We start from the raw sequence: 17,292 nt of genomic DNA, 5'->3' as shown, positions 1-17,292 counted from the left end.
AACTTTGACCTTTCGATCACATGCTCAGGGGGAATTCCACAGCTGATTTGATTCGCTATAATGTATCAAGTATTTATGCCAAGAGATTTGAATATTTTATACAATGGGTCGCCTTCAAGAAAATAATGACCACATTCACAATCAAATACTATTCGATTAAATACAATATTATCACTCTATTAGGCGACTACAGGCAGATTTTGGCACTATGTCAAAATACCCATGCTGACACTTGATCTGTGTGCATAACAGTTGGGGTTCCTGCTATATTTGTCACAAACTGTATTTGCTTCCTTGGTTAGCCTGTCAAAAACACTGTCAATGGTCGCCCTGAATCGACGTTACTGGGGGAGATATTGAATAATTTATCACCAAGGTAAACTTAACCAGTGTTTTTGATTTAGTAACAACTAGGCTATAATAACTGATATATCTAGTCATAATTATAGCAAATAAATCTGAAACTCCAGCATAGTTTAAATGGTGTGTTGAGTTTATGTGTACAGCATGCCTGATCCATGTTTTGACAGAGGTCCAGGATGTTAGAGAAGCAAACCCTCCTTTAACTGTCATCACTGTGTACAGTTCTTTCTGAACAAGTGTTTTTCTAAACATTAAGACTATGAATCATACTTGTTTTGATTGCAAATAATGAACTCTTTGCATGGCTTCCATAAGTTAGCTAATTAAATATTTATACTTATTTTTAAAGGTAAATAAAGCATATCACATTTACACAAGTGAATGACTGGTTGGTTAATGTTGGGTAAATAGAACATCAAAATATTTGACAATACCTACTTCCAATACCTACTTCCTGGTCCTTAGTGGAAAAATATTAATCTGACATGTTTCATTTGATTGCCCAGTCCACCACAGTACCTCCACCACAGTACCTCCACCCTCCTCCTCCCATCATGGACCTGTATGAGGTCTACACAGGAAGCAGGCTGGATGTCATCACTGAGGAGGTGCTGAGTGGAGACGACGAGCATGGGGAGGAGCACCAGGAGGAGGTGAAGGAGGAGGAGGTGAACAGGGATCTCCCTACCAAAGAGGCCTTCGTAGTGGTGTCAGAGAGAACAGAGACTGGAGAGTTGTCCTCTACCTCCCAGCGTTTCTCCACGGATACCAACGACTCTCTAAGGTCCGTAATACAACACTTGCTTTATTGGTCCATTTGCACAGATATTTTTATTTGTTGCTGTCACAGTTACCCAACCTGATACACAACACAAACATCACAGGCTGTGAGGGGTACTTAGGGGTAAAGTGCCTTGCTCAAGGGCACAACAGTAGTAGGTAGTGCACAGGATCCTCCGGCTTCCGGCTCACTCCCTGAAGATTTCCCCTGCAGGCAGGGGTTCAGGGGTTCGAACCGGCAAACCTCTGGTTACTGGCCCGCCTCTTAAACCTCACGGCCACTGCCACCAAGGCCACTGCCACCAAGGCTACCGCCACCAAGGCTACCGCCACCAAGGCTACCGCCACCAAGGCCACTGCCACCAAGGCCACTGCCACCAAGGCTACCGCCACCAAGGCTACCGCCACCAAGGCTACTGCCATCCCAGTGTCTAATGCACTATGTATGTAATCTTTGCATGACATGTTGCATGCATCAATCATTTAATAATGGATACAATAAAGCAATCATCATCAGGTTTGAGGCGTATGTCCCGTCTTCAGATGAGGAGGGAAGTCCATCACCTGACAGCTCTGTGGACAGACACGATGACGTGTTTGAGGAGCACAAGGAGTCGGAGGTAGGGGAGGGTGTGTGTTGAGTCAGAGGTAGGGGAGGGTGTGTGTTGAGTCAGAGGAAGGGGAAGGTGTGTGATGACTTGGAGGTAGGGGAGGGTGTGTGATGAGTCGGAGGAAGGGGAGGGTGTGTGATGAGTCGGAGGTAGGGGAGGGTGTGTGTTGAGTCGGAGGAAGGGGAAGGTGTGTGATGACTTGGAGGTAGGGGAGGGTGTGTGATGAGTCGGAGAAAGGGGAAGGTGTGTGATGACTTGGAGGTAGGGGAGGGTGTGTGATGAGTCGGAGGAAGGGGAGGGTGTGTGATGAGTCGGAGGTAGGGGAGGGTGTGTGTTGAGTCAGAGGAAGGGGAAGGTGTGTGATGAGTCGGAGGAAGGGGAGGGTGTGTGATGAGTCGGAGGAAGGGGAAGGTGTGTGTTGAGTCAGAGGAAGGGGAAGGTGTGTGATGAGTCAGAGGAAGGGGAAGGTGTGTGATGAGTCAGAGGAAGGGGAAGGTGTGTGATGAGTCAGAGGAAGGGGAAAGTGTGTGATGAGTCGGAGGAAGGGGAAGGTGTGTGATGAGTCGGAGGAAGGGGAAGGTGTGTGTTGAGTCGGAGGAAGGGGAAGGTGTGTGATGAGTCGGAGGAAGGGGAGGGTGTGTGATGAGTCAGAAGAAGGGGGAGGGTGTGTGTTGAGTCGGAGGAAGGGGAAGGTGTGTGATGAGTCGGAGGAAGGGGAAGGTGTGTGATGAGTCAGAGGAAGGGGAAGGTGTGTGATGAGTCCGGAGGAAGGGGAAGGTGTGTGATGAGTCAGAGGAAGGGGAAGGTGTGTGATGAGTCGGAGGAAGGGGAAGGTGTGTGATGAGTCGGAGGAAGGGGGAAGGTGTGTGTTGAGTCGGAGGAAGGGGAAGGTGTGTGATGACTTGGAGGAAGGGGAGGGTGTGTGATGAGTCAGAAGAAGGGGAGGGTGTGTGTTGAGTCGGAGAAAGGGGAAGGTGTGTGTGTGTGTGTTAATTCCATGTGAATATACCCTTAATCTAGCCTGAGTGCCAGTCTGTGTGTGCTCTCCTGCCAACTTCTACAGGCATTGTTTGGCGTGACGGCACAACAGAAGTTGGCGAGAGCTCAAACAGATTTGCCCTCAGGCGACCCTTGACCCTCTGTAAGAGTTAATTTCTGCTGTGCCTTCAGAACAAGGTGAATAACATCAGGACTAAGCTGGAGGAGAAGGTGGTGGAGATGGAGAACTTTGCAGGACATCTAGAAGAGATCTTCCTCACTGTGGAGGTACAACAACCACTATCACTGACACAACAACCACTATTACTGACACAACAACCACTATTACTGACACAGCAACCACTATTACTGACACAACAACCACTATCACTGACACAACAACCACTACTACTGACACAACAACCACTACTACTGACACAACAACCACTATTACTGACACAACAACCACTACTACTGACACAACAACCACTACTACTGACACAACAACCACTATTACTGACACAACAACCACTACTACTGACACAACAACCACTATTACTGACACAACAACCACCACTACTACTGACACAACAACCACTACTACTACTGACACAACAACCACCACTACTACTGACACAACAACCACTACTACTGACACAACAACCACCACTACTACTGACACAACAACCACCACTACTACTGACACAACAACCACTACTACTGACACAACAACCACCACTACTACTGACACAACAACCACCACTATTACTGACACAACAACCACTACTACTACTGACACAACAACCACCACTACTACTGACACAACAACCACCACTACTACTGACACAACAACCACTACTACTGACACAACAACCACCACTACTACTGACACAACAACCACTACTACTGACACAACAACCACCACCACTACTGACACAACAACCACCACTACTACTGACACAACAACCACTACTACTGACACAACAACCACCACTACTACTGACACAACAACCACCACTATTACTGACACAACAACCACTACTACTACTGACACAACAACCACTACTACTACTGACACAACAACCACCACTACTACTGACACAACAACCACTACTACTGACACAACAACCACCACTACTACTGACACAACAACCACCACTACTACTGACACAACAACCACTACTACTGACACAACAACCACCACTACTACTGACACAACAACCACCACTATTACTGACACAACAACCACTACTACTACTGACACAACAACCACCACTACTACTGACACAACAACCACCACTACTACTGACACAACAACCACTACTACTGACACAACAACCACTACTACTGACACAACAACCACCACCACTACTGACACAACAACCACCACTACTACTGACACAACAACCACTACTACTGACACAACAACCACCACTACTACTGACACAACAACCACCACTACTACTGACACAACAACCACTACTACTGACACAACAACCACTATTACTGACACAACAACCACCACTATTACTGACACAACAACCACCACGATTACTGACACAACAACCACTACTACTGACACAACAACCACCACTACTACTGACACAACAACCACCACTATTACTGACACAACAACCACCGCTATTACTGACACAACAACCACTACTACTGACACAACAACCACTACTACTGACACAACAACCACTACTACTGACACAACAACCACTACTACTGACACAACAACCACTACTACTGACACAACAACCACTACTACTACTGACACAACAACCACTACTACTGACACAACAACCACCACTACTACTGACACAACAACCACTACTACTACTGACACAACAACCACTACTACTGACACAACAACCACTACTACTGACACAACAACCACAGTACACACATAATAAAGACACATCTATGGGTTTTCAACCATGGATCTGTGAGCAAACCCCGTTTGGGAGCCCCTGACCATCGCTTAATGAAACGTTTCAAATCTTTCAGGAGAATTTTGGTCGTCAGGAGCAACACCTGGAGCAGCACTGCAACGATGTTCTACAGACGTTATCCCATCGTTACGACGAGCGAGCCGCTGCGCTGGGGGAGGAGAAGAAGAGGAAGTTGGAGGCCTTGTACACTCAGCTGCTTGGCTGCGGACGCACCCTGGACGCATCCAAGGACCTGATTGAGACCGCCCAGGAACTGTACCGCACCGAGGACAAACGACTCTTTCTACAGGTCTGTTGTAGTGGGTTGTCAGAATGACTTATTCAAGATTAAATCATTGAATTGCTAATATAGCTTTATAACTTGAAATAACTTTGAAACGTTTAAAAGTTTATGATAACTTTGTTTTGCTATGAGTTATGTTCTTTGTTTGTCACACCATTCTGGGTGTGACAGACACACCCACACCTAGACACTGTCGTGAGTGAAAAGCCCAGGAGGCCGGCCGGCCGTTTCTGAGATACTGGAACCAGCGCACCTGGCTATGACGACGTTAAAATGTGCCTCGGTCACTCGTTTAGCCCATTCTAACGTTCAATCGAACAGTAACTGAATGCCTCAATGCCTGTCTGCCTGCTTTATATAGCAAGCCACGGCAACATGACTCACTGTCTGTAGGAGTGAACCATTTTCGTGAACCTAATAAACTGGCAACTGACTGTATATTCTGTGGTCTTTGTGATGTTTTAATCTGCCAGTTAAAGGTTTTATGAACCTTAAAATGTTAATGACCACTGGAGGAGTTGACTTTTGATGTTGTGAACTTTCCCTTGACAGGCTGTTATGCCCACCATGAAGAGGTAAAGTACTTAAAGGAGATTAACACTGCTGCCTGAGACTACAACAGAACAACACTATACTATACTATACTATACTATACTATACTATACTATACTATACTATACTATACTATACTGTAAGGAAACTAACATTGCTAGCCTGTGAATATAACTGAACTAGCCTGGTTCCAGATCCATTTCAGCCTGGTTCCAGATCTATTTTATCATGGTTCCAGATCCATTTTATCCTGGTTCCAGATATATTTTATCATGGTTCCAGATCCATTTTATCCTGGTTCCAGATCTATTTTATCCTGGTTCCAGATCCATTTCAGCCTGGTTCCAGATCCATTTTATCCTGGTTCCAGATCCATTTTATCCTGGTTCCAGATCCATTTCAGCCTGGTTCCAGATCCATTTTATCCTGGTTCCAGATCCATTTCAGCCTGGTTCCAGATCTATTTTATCCTGGTTTCAGATTCGTTTTATCCTGGTTTCAGATCTATTTTATCCTGGTTCCAGATCCATTTTATCCTGGTTCCAGATCCATTTTATCCTGGTTCCAGATCTATTTTATCCTGGTTTCAGATCCATTTTATCCTGGTTCCAGATCTATTTTATCCTGGTTCCAGATCCATTTTATCCTGGTTCCAGATCTATTTTATCCTGGTTTCAGATCCATTTTACCCTGGTTCCAGATCTATTTTATCCTGGTTCCAGATCTATTTTATCCTGGTTCCAAATCTATTTCAGCCTGGTTCCAGATCTGTTTGTTCTCTTGCCAACATGCTAGATCCATTTGTGTTATCTTGTTGCTTGACCATGACCATAGGAGTTGGCAAGGCACAAAGAGATCTGGGACCAGGCTATAGCAAAACTATTATAAGTGTTTGTTTACAACTGCATGGTAGTGAGTCTGGTTAATAACAGTGTAATCATGTGATTTGCTGTGAACCGTGTAACAACCTGATTAGGAGTGTTTCATTAGGATAATATATCAGGTTATGTTTGATGTCATCAACGCTCATTCTGAAACCAAAATAGCTTCCGATCCTAATTAGCCAACTAATTCAACTAATTTAAACTAAGCAGTATAATGAATGTGTTTGATGTTGAAGAGGGTTTGTTGACATAGCTTATGTTTTGAATAGCATGATGGCGCATGATGCTACATCCAATGTTCATTTCAGTGTCGTTTTAGGTGGGCTCTGTTCAGAAGGTTGCAACGTTACAAAACATTCGGATAGAAATCAATTTTGTAGAACAGGTATGATTTTTCGTTCTGTAGAATTGGGCATCTTGTCAGCTCTATTCGTTCCATTTCTATATGCAATGTTCTGAACGTTTCACCTCACTGAATACAGGTCTGTTTGTCCAATCAGAATTGAGAAGTTTGCTGACAGGTGTTTTGTTTGTCCAATCACAATCAAGGAGTTTGCTGACTTGGGTGCGTTTTGTCGATTCAGAATCAAGGTTATGGCTGATTGATGTTTTGTTTGCCTAATCAGAATTGAGGAGTTTGCAAAGGAGAAGCCTGACCTGACGCTGGTGACCCCTCTGGAGTTTGACATGCCCCTCACTGACCTGTCAGACGTCAAGACCATGATGGACTCCATCAACATCGTACCAGGTCTGATCAATCAATCAAGCCATCCTTCCACACACCCACCCATCCATCCATCCATCCATCCATCCACCCATCAATCAATCAACCCATCCTTCCACACACCCACCCATCAATCGATCAACCCATCCTTCCATACACCCACCCACCCATCAATCAACCCATCCTTCCATACACCCACTCACCCACCCATCAGTCAATCAACCCATCCATCCTTCCACCCACCCACAAACCCACCCACCCATCCATTCATCCTTCCATACACCCACCCATCCATTCATCCATCCATCCTTCCATACACACACACCCATCCATTCACCCACCCACCCACCCAATTGGCCCAGTGTCGTCCGGGTTTGGCCGCGGTAGGCCGTCATTGTAAATAAGAATTTGTTCTTAACTGACTTATCTAGTTAAATAAATGTTAAGTATACTTTTATTTTTAAACGCAATTAGATTTAGGCCATGGATGGGCAACTGATCAATTTACAAAGTCTAAAATAAAAAACATAATTTTTTGTATTTTGGTCAGGGGACTCAAGCATTTCTCTCCATCCTATGCCAAAATGTCTAGAATTGCAGGAAATAAGATGTAAAACTGCAAAATCTTCTCCCCGCCCCATGGCAAAATATGTAGATTTGCCGCATTCTTGCTTTAAAACGACAAAATGTTCTCTACGCGTCATGCCATAATGTGTAGAATTACAGGAAATTAACTCTAAAACCTTTTTCTCTCCGTTGTCAAGAGGGGGGCCGCTAAAATGTTTTGCTGGCAAGGTGGGGGTATGGATGTGGATACGCAGACCCGCGAGCCACTGCAGGCCCCCCATGATGAGTTCAGATTATTTGTGGCCCCCACCCACATCAAAGTTGCCCATCCCTGATTTAGATCAGGAGTATGAGCTTGGAACAGAGCAGAGCAGAGCCCCAGAGAAATCCTTCCAGACTCCAAACTCTACCTTTTATATAAATGGAGGTTAGCTTGGGGAGTTTGGTTGCTTAGAAACAAATGACATTGATGAAAAAGTGATTTAATTTACCTGAGTATTTAATTATATAAGGCCACTGGAGTGACAAGTCAGGCACTTTTGAGTGATGCTTTCATTCTGCTGAAGTTTGACTGAGTCAATGATTGTGTCTCAAATGGCCCTCTATTCCCTATATAGAACACTACGTTGGACCAGAGCCTATTTGTCAAAAGCAGTGCACTACATAGGGAATAGGGTGCCATTTGGGACACAACCAATCTCCATACTGCTTCTGTAGCTAATGCTTGTTGAGGCTGGCTGTGACGTCAGTCTGTCTGAAAAGAGATTATGGCTGTGATGTCAGTCTGTCTTGAAGAGAGATTATGGCTGTGATGTCAGTCTGTCTGAAGAGAGATTATGGCTGTGATGTCAGTCTGTCTGAAGAGAGATTATGGCTGTGATGTCAGTCTGTCTGAAGAGAGATTATGGCTGTGACGGCAGTCTGTCTGAAGAGAGATTATGGCTGTAATGTCAGTCTGTCTTGAAGAGAGATTATGGCTGTGATGTCAGTCTGTCTGAAGAGAGATTATGGCTGTGATGTCAGTCTGTCTGAAGAGAGATTATGGCTGTGTGCTTCAAATGGCACCTTGTTCCCTATATAGTGTTGACCAGGGCCCTGTTCCCTATATAGTGTTGACCAGGGCCCTGTTCCCTATATTCTGTTGACCAGGGCCCTGTTCCCTATATAGTGTTGACCAGGGCCCTGTTTCCTATATAGTGTTGACCAGGGCCCTGTTCCCTATATTCTGTTGACCAGGGCCCTGTTCCCTATATAGTGTTGACCAGGGCCCTGTTCCCTATATAGTGTTGACCAGGGCCCTGTTCCCTATATAGTGTTGACCAGGGCCCTGTTCCCTATATAGTGTTGACCAGGGCCCTGTTCCCTATATAGTGTTGACCAGGGCCCTGTTCCCTATATTCTGCTGACCAGGGCCCTGTTCCCTATATTCTGTTGACCAGGGCCCTGTTCCCTATATAGTGTTGACCAGGGCCCTGTTCCCTATATTCTGTTGACCAGGGCCCTGTTCCCTATATAGTGTTGACCAGGGCCCTGTTCCCTATATAGTGTTGACCAGGGCCCTGTTCCCTATATAGTGTTGACCAGGGCCCTGTTCCCTATATTCTGTTGACCAGGGCCCTGTTCCCTATATTCTGTTGACCAGGGCCCTGTTCCCTATATAGTGTTGACCAGGGCCCTGTTCCCTATATTCTGTTGACCAGGGCCCTGTTCCCTATATTCTGTTGACCAGGGCCCTGTTCCCTATATAGTGTTGACCAGGGCCCTGTTCCCTATTTAGTGTTGACCAGGGCCCTGTTCCCTATATTCTGTTGACCAGGGCCCTGTTCCCTATATTCTGTTGACCAGGGCCCTGTTCCCTATATAGTGTTGACCAGGGCCCTGTTCCCTATATTCTGTTGACCAGGGCCCTGTTCCCTATATTCTGTTGACCAGGGCCCTGTTCCCTATATAGTGTTGACCAGGGCCCTGTTCCCTATATAGTGTTGACCAGGGCCCTGTTCCCTATATTCTGTTGACCAGGGCCCTGTTCCCTATATTCTGTTGACCAGGGCCCTGTTCCCTATATAGTGTTGACCAGGGCCCTGTTCCCTATATTCTGTTGACCAGGGCCCTGTTCCCTATATAGTGTTGACCAGGGCCCTGTTCCCTATATAGTGTTGACCAGGGCCCTGTTCCCTATATAGTGTTGACCAGGGCCCTGTTCCCTATATAGTGTTGACCAGGGCCCTGTTCCCTATATAGTGTTGACCAGGGCCCTGTTCCCTATATTCTGTTGACCAGGGCCCTGTTCCCTATATTCTGTTGACCAGGGCCCTGTTCCCTATATTCTGTTGACCAGGGCCCTGTTCCCTATATAGTGTTGACCAGGGCCCTGTTCCCTATATTCTGTTGACCAGGGCCCTGTTCCCTATATTCTGTTGACCAGGGCCCTGTTCCCTATATAGTGTTGACCAGGGCCCTGTTCCCTATATAGTGTTGACCAGGGCCCTGTTCCCTATATAGTGTTGACCAGGGCCCTGTTCCCTATATTCTGTTGACCAGGGCCCTGTTCCCTATATAGTGTTGACCAGGGCCCTGTTCCCTATATTCTGTTGACCAGGGCCCTGTTCCCTATATTCTGTTGACCAGGGCCCTGTTCCCTATATAGTGTTGTCCAGGGCCCTGTTCCCTATATAGTGTTGACCAGGGCCCTGTTCCCTATATAGTGTTGACCAGGGCCCTGTTCCCTATATAGTGTTGACCAGGGCCCTGTTCCCTATATTCTGTTGACCAGGGCCCTGTTCCCTATATTCTGTTGACCAGGGCCCTGTTCCCTATATTCTGTTGACCAGGGCCCTGTTCCCTATATAGTGTTGACCAGGGCCCTTTTCCCTATATAGTGTTGACCAGGGCCCTGTTCCCTATATAGTGTTGACCAGGGCCCTGTTCCCTATATAGTGTTGACCAGGGCCCTGTTCCCTATATTCTGTTGACCAGGGCCCTGTTCCCTATATTCTGTTGACCAGGGCCCTGTTCCCTATATTCTGTTGACCAGGGCCCTGTTCCCTATATAGTGTTGACCAGGGCCCTGTTCCCTATATTCTGTTGACCAGGGCCCTGTTCCCTATATTCTGTTGACCAGGGCCCTGTTCCCTATATAGTGTTGACCAGGGCCCTGTTCCCTATATAGTGTTGACCAGGGCCCTGTTCCCTATATAGTGTTGACCAGGGCCCTGTTCCCTATATTCTGTTGACCAGGGCCCTGTTCCCTATATTCTGTTGACCAGGGCCCTGTTCCCTATATAGTGTTGACCAGGGCCCTGTTCCCTATATTCTGTTGACCAGGGCCCTGTTCCCTATATTCTGTTGACCAGGGCCCTGTTCCCTATATAGTGTTGACCAGGGCCCTGTTTCCTATATAGTGTTGACCAGGGCCCTGTTCCCTATATTCTGTTGACCAGGGCCCTGTTCCCTATATTCTGTTGACCAGGGCCCTGTTCCCTATATAGTGTTGACCAGGGCCCTGTTCCCTATATAGTGTTGACCAGGGCCTGTAAAGATCTAGTCCAAGGTACTGCACTGCAGGGAATAGGGTGTCATTAGGAATGCACTAGTCTGTGACGTGTGTCTATCTTTGATTCACTTGGTGACTCACCTCAGACAGCTTTGTTTTGTTTCTCACAATCTCTGATTCCACAGAAGGACACACATTTGAGAGAAGTTTCAAAATGTAGAAAAATCCTGTAATAAAATAGTCTTAATAAAGTCCTTTGTGTTTAAAATTGGCTGTGGGGAGAGCGCAGTGTGAAAATCAATGAAATAGAGACTTAGTATTATGTTGTCACAGTCACTTAGAAAAGTGTCAAGACCATGAAATAAACCTCTGTAGAGGAAAATAAAACATGAATGCAGTACAAACTAATTCACATAAAGGTATTACTCTCTCTCTGTAATGTCACGATCATGTTTCTGATTTTAATCTTGATGTGATTGTAACATGATATCATGTGTTTGTTATGTCATTCCAGCCCCATCTGCCCCGGTCATCAACCCCCAGGTGTCTAACTCGGCCACGCGGACGTCTCTGCGTGTGTGCTGGAGCCTGTTCTCAGACGACTCTGTGGAATACTACGAGCTCTACTACAGACCTGTCCTGGAGGACACACCGGCTGCAGACAGCACCAAGGGGCCTGATGGTAGCAACTAGTACAACCACAACCAGTACAACTTACAATCAGGACAGAGAATCAGAATGGACAATCAGAATGGACAATCAGAATGTAGAATCAGAACAGAGAATCAGAACATAGAATATGGACATAGAATCTGAATATAGAATCTGGAAATAGTAGTCACAACCTGTAAAACATAGAATGAGAACCTAGAATCTGAATATAGATTCAGAACATAACATAGACAGACATTCCAGTTGAATGTTTGATGACATTATGGACCGACACAGAGACAATATATTGGGTGTACTATTTGGAATGTTCAATCTCTCTCTAAGAGGATTCATTTAATCTAATGTAATCAACTATTCCCCTATGAGGGAGACTATGGTTACTTTACCTAAACCAACAGGTATAAGGCTTTAATAAAACTTTCTAATGTATTGTTGTAATGTTGTAAATGATTGAAGTGAGTTGTCTCTCCTCCTCAGTGTTTAATGTGAAGGTAAAGGAAACCCACTGTAGTGTAGGAGAGCTGCTACCTAACGTGCAGTATGAGTTCTGGGTCACAGCTACCAACACTACAGGCATCAGCCCTGCCAGTGAGAAGGCTGTCTACGTGACAGGTAAAACCATGGGGCTGTTACAGGGAACACCACTTTCAAACTGACTAACAGTGGTTTTCAATAGGGATGTGTTAGTGGAAGACACAACTGAATACAATGGGTTGCACTATTTTAATTCTGTGCTCTCTCAGCTCTCTCTCCCTCCCTCTTTAATCCCCCTGTATCTCCCTCTCTCGCTCCCTCTTCTCCTCCCGCCCCAGTCCCCTCTCCACCAGTCATCAGACAGAGGGAGTGTAGCAGTTGTCCGGAAGCCGCTCTGATTCGCTGGGAGTCAGGAAACACCAACCCAGTCGACTCCTACACCGTAGAGCTGAGTGAGACAGGCACTGATGGACAGAGTGGGGTCAATGAGTAAGAAATACACACATGCACTCTCACACCCCCACACACACCCGTACGCCTGCAAGCACACACGTACACACTCACACCCCCACACACACCCGTACGCCTGCAAGCACACACATACATACACACTCACACATACACACTCACACATACACACTCACACATACACACTCACACATACACACTCACACATACACACCACACACACCCCCTACACACTCACACATACACACTCACACATACACACTCACACATACACACTCCCACTCCCACGCACGCCCGTACGCCTGCAAGCACACACATACACACTCACACATACACACTCACACATAGACACTCACACATACACACTCACACATACACTCTCACACATAGACACTCACACATACACACTCACACATACACACTCACTCACACATACACACTCACACCCCCACGCACGCCCGTACGCCTGCAAGCACACACATACACACTCACACATACACACTCACACATACACACTCACACCCCCACGCACGCCCGTACGCCTGCAAGCACACACATACACACTCACACATACACACTCACACATACACACTCACACATACACACTCACACATACACTCTCACACATACACACTCACACATACACACTCACACATACACACTCACACATACACACTCACATAAACACACTCACACATACACACTCACACATACACACTCACACATACACACTCACACATAAACACTCACACATACACACTCACACGTAAACACACACTCATAAACACACGCACACATACACACTCACACATACACACTCACACATACACACTCACACATAAACACACACTCATAAACACACACACACATACACACTCACACATACACACTCACACATACACACTCACCCCCTCACACACTCACACATACACACTCACACATACACACACACACACACACACATAAACACCACACACATACACACTCACACATACACACTCACACATACACACTCACACATACACACTCACACATACACACACACACACATAAACCACTCACACATACACACTCACACTGAAGTTTCAATATAAAATGCGAATTTAATCCACTTCCTGAATTGACTAAACTGAAAAAGAGTTGACATCAGTTCTACTCCCCATTGGTTCTCCCTGCAGGTCTGTAATGTGATTGGTTCTCCCTGCAGGTCTGTAATGTGATTGGTTCTCCCTGCAGCTCTGAATCACTGGTCACTTTAATAATGTTTACATACTGCTTTACTCATCTCATATGTATATACTGTATTCTATTCTACTGTATTTTAGTCAATGCCACTCCGACATTGCTCAATCTAATATGTAATTCTTAATTCCATTATTTTACTTTTAGATTTGTGTGTATTGTGAATGGCTGGATATTACTGCACTTTTTAGAGTTAGGAACACAAGCATATCTCTACACCCGCAATAACATCTGCTAAATATGTGGATGTGACCAATAACATGTGATTGGTTCTCCCTCCTGGTCTATAATGTGATTTGTTCTCCTTGCAGGTCTGTAATGTGATTGGTTCTACCTCCTGGTCTATAATGTGATTGGTTCTCCCTGCAGGTCCATCGTGGCTGTTCCTACCTGTGAGAGTCTGATCCAGCTGCAGTCAGGAAGACAGTACCTCATCTACGTCAGAGCTGTCAACATCGGAGGACCCAGTGACAGGAGCGAGGCTTTTACCGTCTCTACTACAGGTGAGAGGACAGACCCCCATGTCCTGATGCCGATGCTGTAGTATGTTTAGTTGATGTTGTTCAGTGTTTTACCGTCTCTACTACAGGTGAGAGGACAGACCCCCATGTCCTGATGCTGTAGTATGTTTAGTTGATGTTGTTCAGTGTTTTACCGTCTCTACTACAGGTGAGAGGACAGACCCCCATGTCCTGATGCTGTAGTATGTTTAGTTGATGTTGTTCAGTGTTTTACCGTCTCTACTACAGGTGAGAGGACAGACCCCCATGTCCTGATGCTGTAGTATGTTTAGTTGATGTTGTTCAGTGTTTTACCGTCTCTACTACAGGTGAGAGGACAGACCCCCATGTCCTGATGCTGTAGTATGTTTAGTTGATGTTGTTCAGTGTTTTACCGTCTCTACTACAGGTGAGAGGACAGACCCCCATGTCCTGATGCTGTAGTATGTTTAGTTGATGTTGTTCAGTGTTTTACCGTCTCTACTACAGGTGAGAGGACAGACCCCATGTCCTGATGCTGTAGTATGTTTAGTTGATGTTGTTCAGTGTTTTACCGTCTCTACTACAGGTGAGAGGACAGACCCCCATGTCCTGATGCTGTAGTATGTTTAGTTGATGTTGTTCAGTGTTTTACCGTCTCTACTACAGGTGAGAGGACAGACCCCCATGTCCTGATGCTGTAGTATGTTTAGTTGATGTTGTTCAGTGTTTTACCGTCTCTACTACACGTGAGAGGACAGACCCCCATGTCCTGATGCTGTAGTATGTTTAGTTGATGTTGTTCAGTGTTTTACCGTCTCTACTACAGGTGAGAGGACAGACCCCCATGTCCTGATGCTGTAGTATGTTTAGTTGATGTTGTTCAGTGTTTTACCGTCTCTACTACAGGTGAGAGGACAGACCCCCATGTCCTGATGCTGTAGTATGTTTAGTTGATGTTGTTCAGTGTTTTACCGTCTCTACTACAGGTGAGAGGACAGACCCCCATGTCCTGATGCTGTAGTATGTTTAGTTGATGTTGTTCAGTGTTTTACCGTCTCTACTACAGGTGAGAGGACAGACCCCCATGTCCTGATGCTGTAGTATGTTTAGTTGATGTTGTTCAGTGTTTTACCGTCTCTACTACAGGTGAGAGGACAGACCCCCATGTCCTGATGCTGTAGTATGTTTAGTTGATGTTGTTCAGTGTTTTACCGTCTCTACTACAGGTGAGAGGACAGACCCCCATGTCCTGATGCTGTAGTATGTTTAGTTGATGTTGTTCAGTGTTTTACCGTCTCTACTACACGTGAGAGGACAGACCCCCATGTCCTGATGCTGTAGTATGTTTAGTTGATGTTGTTCAGTGTTTTACTGTCTCTACTACAGGTGAGAGGACAGACCCCCATGTCCTGATGCTGTAGTATGTTTAGTTGATGTTGTTCAGTGTTTTACCGTCTCTACTACAGGTGAGAGGACAGACCCCCATGTCCTGATGCTGTAGTATGTTTAGTTGATGTTGTTCAGTGTTTTACCGTCTCTACTACAGGTGAGAGGACAGACCCCCATGTCCTGATGCTGTAGTATGTTTAGTTGATGTTGTTCAGTGTTTTACCGTCTCTACTACACGTGAGAGGACAGACCCCCATGTCCTGATGCTGTAGTATGTTTAGTTGATGTTGTTCAGTGTTTTACCGTCTCTACTACAGGTGAGAGGACAGACCCCCATGTCCTGATGCTGTAGTATGTTTAGTTGATGTTGTTCAGTGTTTTACCGTCTCTACTACAGGTGAGAGGACAGACCCCCATGTCCTGATGCTGTAGTATGTTTAGTTGATGTTGTTCAGTGTTTTACCGTCTCTACTACAGGTGAGAGGACAGACCCCCATGTCCTGATGCTGTAGTATGTTTAGTTGATGTTGTTCAGTGTTTTACCGTCTCTACTACAGGTGAGAGGACAGACCCCCATGTCCTGATGCTGTAGTATGTTTAGTTGATGTTGTTCAGTGTTTTACCGTCTCTACTACAGGTGAGAGGACAGACCCCCATGTCCTGATGCTGTAGTATGTTTAGTTGATGTTGTTCAGTGTTTTACCGTCTCTACTACAGGTGAGAGGACAGACCCCCATGTCCTGATGCTGTAGTATGTTTAGTTGATGTTGTTCAGTGTTTTACCGTCTCTACTACAGGTGAGAGGACAGACCCCCATGTCCTGATGCTGTAGTATGTTTAGTTGATGTTGTTCAGTGTTTTACCGTCTCTACTACAGGTGAGAGGACAGACCCCCATGTCCTGATGCTGTAGTATGTTTAGTTGATGTTGTTCAGTGTTTTACCGTCTCTACTACAGGTGAGAGGACAGACCCCCATGTCCTGATGCTGTAGTATGTTTAGTTGATGTTGTTCAGTGTTTTACCGTCTCTACTACACGTGAGAGGACAGACCCCCATGTCCTGATGCTGTAGTATGTTTAGTTGATGTTGTTCAGTGTTTTACCGTCTCTACTACAGGTGAGAGGACAGACCCCCATGTCCTGATGCTGTAGTATGTTTAGTTGATGTTGTTCAGTGTTTTACCGTCTCTACTACAGGTGAGAGGACAGACCCCCATGTCCTGATGCTGTAGTATGTTTAGTTGATGTTGTTCAGTGTTTTACCGTCTCTACTACAGGTGAGAGGACAGACCCCCATGTCCTGATGCTGTAGTATGTTTAGTTGATGTTGTTCAGTGTCAAAAATTATTCTGTCTCATAGCACCTTTATAGT

At 45.6% G+C, this 17,292-nt stretch overlaps 1 protein-coding gene across 1 annotated transcript in view; it reads left to right on the top strand.

Moving 5' to 3' along the window:
- Positions 1-38: 38 nt before the first annotated feature.
- LOC106594635 (fibronectin type III and SPRY domain-containing protein 2) overlaps positions 39-17,292 on the top strand; it is a 116,839-nt gene continuing 99,585 nt past the window's right edge. Inside the window, exons 1-11 of the mRNA XM_082969784.1 lie at positions 39-376; positions 870-1,147; positions 1,661-1,763; positions 2,925-3,020; positions 4,746-4,979; positions 5,526-5,548; positions 7,036-7,157; positions 11,708-11,875; positions 12,343-12,477; positions 12,678-12,828; positions 14,419-14,552. Of these exons, the coding sequence (XP_082825910.1) occupies positions 918-1,147; positions 1,661-1,763; positions 2,925-3,020; positions 4,746-4,979; positions 5,526-5,548; positions 7,036-7,157; positions 11,708-11,875; positions 12,343-12,477; positions 12,678-12,828; positions 14,419-14,552 (1,396 nt within the window). The 5' untranslated portion in view covers positions 39-376; positions 870-917. The remainder of the gene's footprint in view (positions 377-869; positions 1,148-1,660; positions 1,764-2,924; positions 3,021-4,745; positions 4,980-5,525; positions 5,549-7,035; positions 7,158-11,707; positions 11,876-12,342; positions 12,478-12,677; positions 12,829-14,418; positions 14,553-17,292) is intronic.

The sequence above is a fragment of the Salmo salar genome, chromosome 26 (assembly GCF_965601325.2).
Source record: "Salmo salar chromosome 26, fSalSal1, whole genome shotgun sequence".
Taxonomy (NCBI): domain Eukaryota; kingdom Metazoa; phylum Chordata; class Actinopteri; order Salmoniformes; family Salmonidae; genus Salmo; species Salmo salar.
This window is presented reverse-complemented; position numbering and strand designations above follow the sequence as displayed.